The sequence below is a fragment of the Manacus vitellinus genome, unplaced genomic scaffold (assembly GCF_001715985.3).
Source record: "Manacus vitellinus isolate BGI_N305 unplaced genomic scaffold, ASM171598v3 scaffold_10_pilon, whole genome shotgun sequence".
Classification (NCBI taxonomy): Eukaryota; Metazoa; Chordata; class Aves; order Passeriformes; family Pipridae; genus Manacus; species Manacus vitellinus.
Window position 1 is genome coordinate 693828 of NW_021938838.1, and position 1151 is coordinate 694978.

Genomic DNA, 1151 nt, shown 5'->3' on the forward strand with positions numbered 1-1151 from the left:
CGTCGGTGCTGGGGCCGCCAGACCGGCCCCTCTGCAGGGTGGCCGTGACCCCCTGCACGGTGGGGAGTGGGTGGGACCTGACTGGAGTGAAGGAAACCCCCATGTGTGTCCCCACCACCCCAGAGAGTCCTCCCCCACCTACCCCATCACCTGGATTGTCTCTCCCTGGCATGAGGTGGTCCCTGGGAAGGGAAGGTCTGTCAGGGAGGGGCTGGCAGGGTTTGGGGAGGGGGACATCCCCCAGACATAGTCAGGCAGGGATGGGCAGGGATGGGCAGGGTGCAGGCAGCCAGGCATTGGTAAGTAGAGGTGGGAGTGGGAGGCTGGAGCCCCTCCTGAAAGCAGGGAGTATGTTGGGGGTCCGTGCTAGTTCCCAGGGCCACCCAGGGAAGGGGCTGGGGGAGTTGAAGCTGTGCCTGGCACAGTGTGTGTGTGCCTGGGGGAGTCAAGGTGGTGGCAAAGGGGGAATTATCCCTGCTCTCAAGGCAACCCTTAGTCTTTTCTGGGCAGGGAGGGTCCCAAGGGGTTTCCTTGTGCAGTCGAAGTGAGTGCCTTGCAGGCGTGAGGGTGGCTGCCCCCCCACCCCCTTCCTGGGGTCTGTACTTCTGTCTGTGTGTCTGTCTGTCCGTGCCCATCCTGCACCCAGCCCCCCGTGCACGGGGGTCCCTCGGGGTGTGTGGCACAGGACCCTCTCTGATACCCTGTCCTGTCTTTATTAGCCACTGTACAACGGGGCTGTGATGCCAAATAAACCTGATGGGATCCAGTGCTGTGTCCGGGGTCTGTCCGGGGCCATGGGCTGGGGGAGGCGGTGGAGGGGCCGTGGAGGAGGGGGCCATGGAGGAGGGGTCCTGGTGGGAGTCCCGGAGGGGCTGTGAGCCCTCAGCGCAGCAGCCCCAGCACGGCCAGGGCAGCGCTCTGCCCGCAGACAAAGGCACCGCCCAGCACGGAGAGGACACCCCAGGCGATGAGAGCAGCCCTGTGGGGACACCAGCACAGGGCCACTGGGGCAGAGCTGACCCCAGGAATGGGCCACTCCCTGTGCCCCAGTCCCCCTGGGCGTGGGGCTCTCTGCAGGTCTTGCCCCCCACCGCTGCCAATCACACAGAAACTCACTTTTTGCGTGGTCCGAGGCTGCGGGTCCCAGTCAT

The 1151-nt window shown here is 65.3% G+C and overlaps 1 protein-coding gene across 1 annotated transcript in view; it reads right to left on the reverse strand.

Annotated features, from left to right (window-relative positions):
- Positions 1-882: 882 nt before the first annotated feature.
- SLC38A8 (solute carrier family 38 member 8) overlaps positions 883-1151 on the reverse strand; it is a 1554-nt gene continuing 1285 nt past the window's right edge. The window contains exon 5 of the mRNA XM_029965479.1: positions 883-979. Within this exon, the coding sequence (XP_029821339.1) occupies positions 883-979 (97 nt within the window). The remainder of the gene's footprint in view (positions 980-1151) is intronic.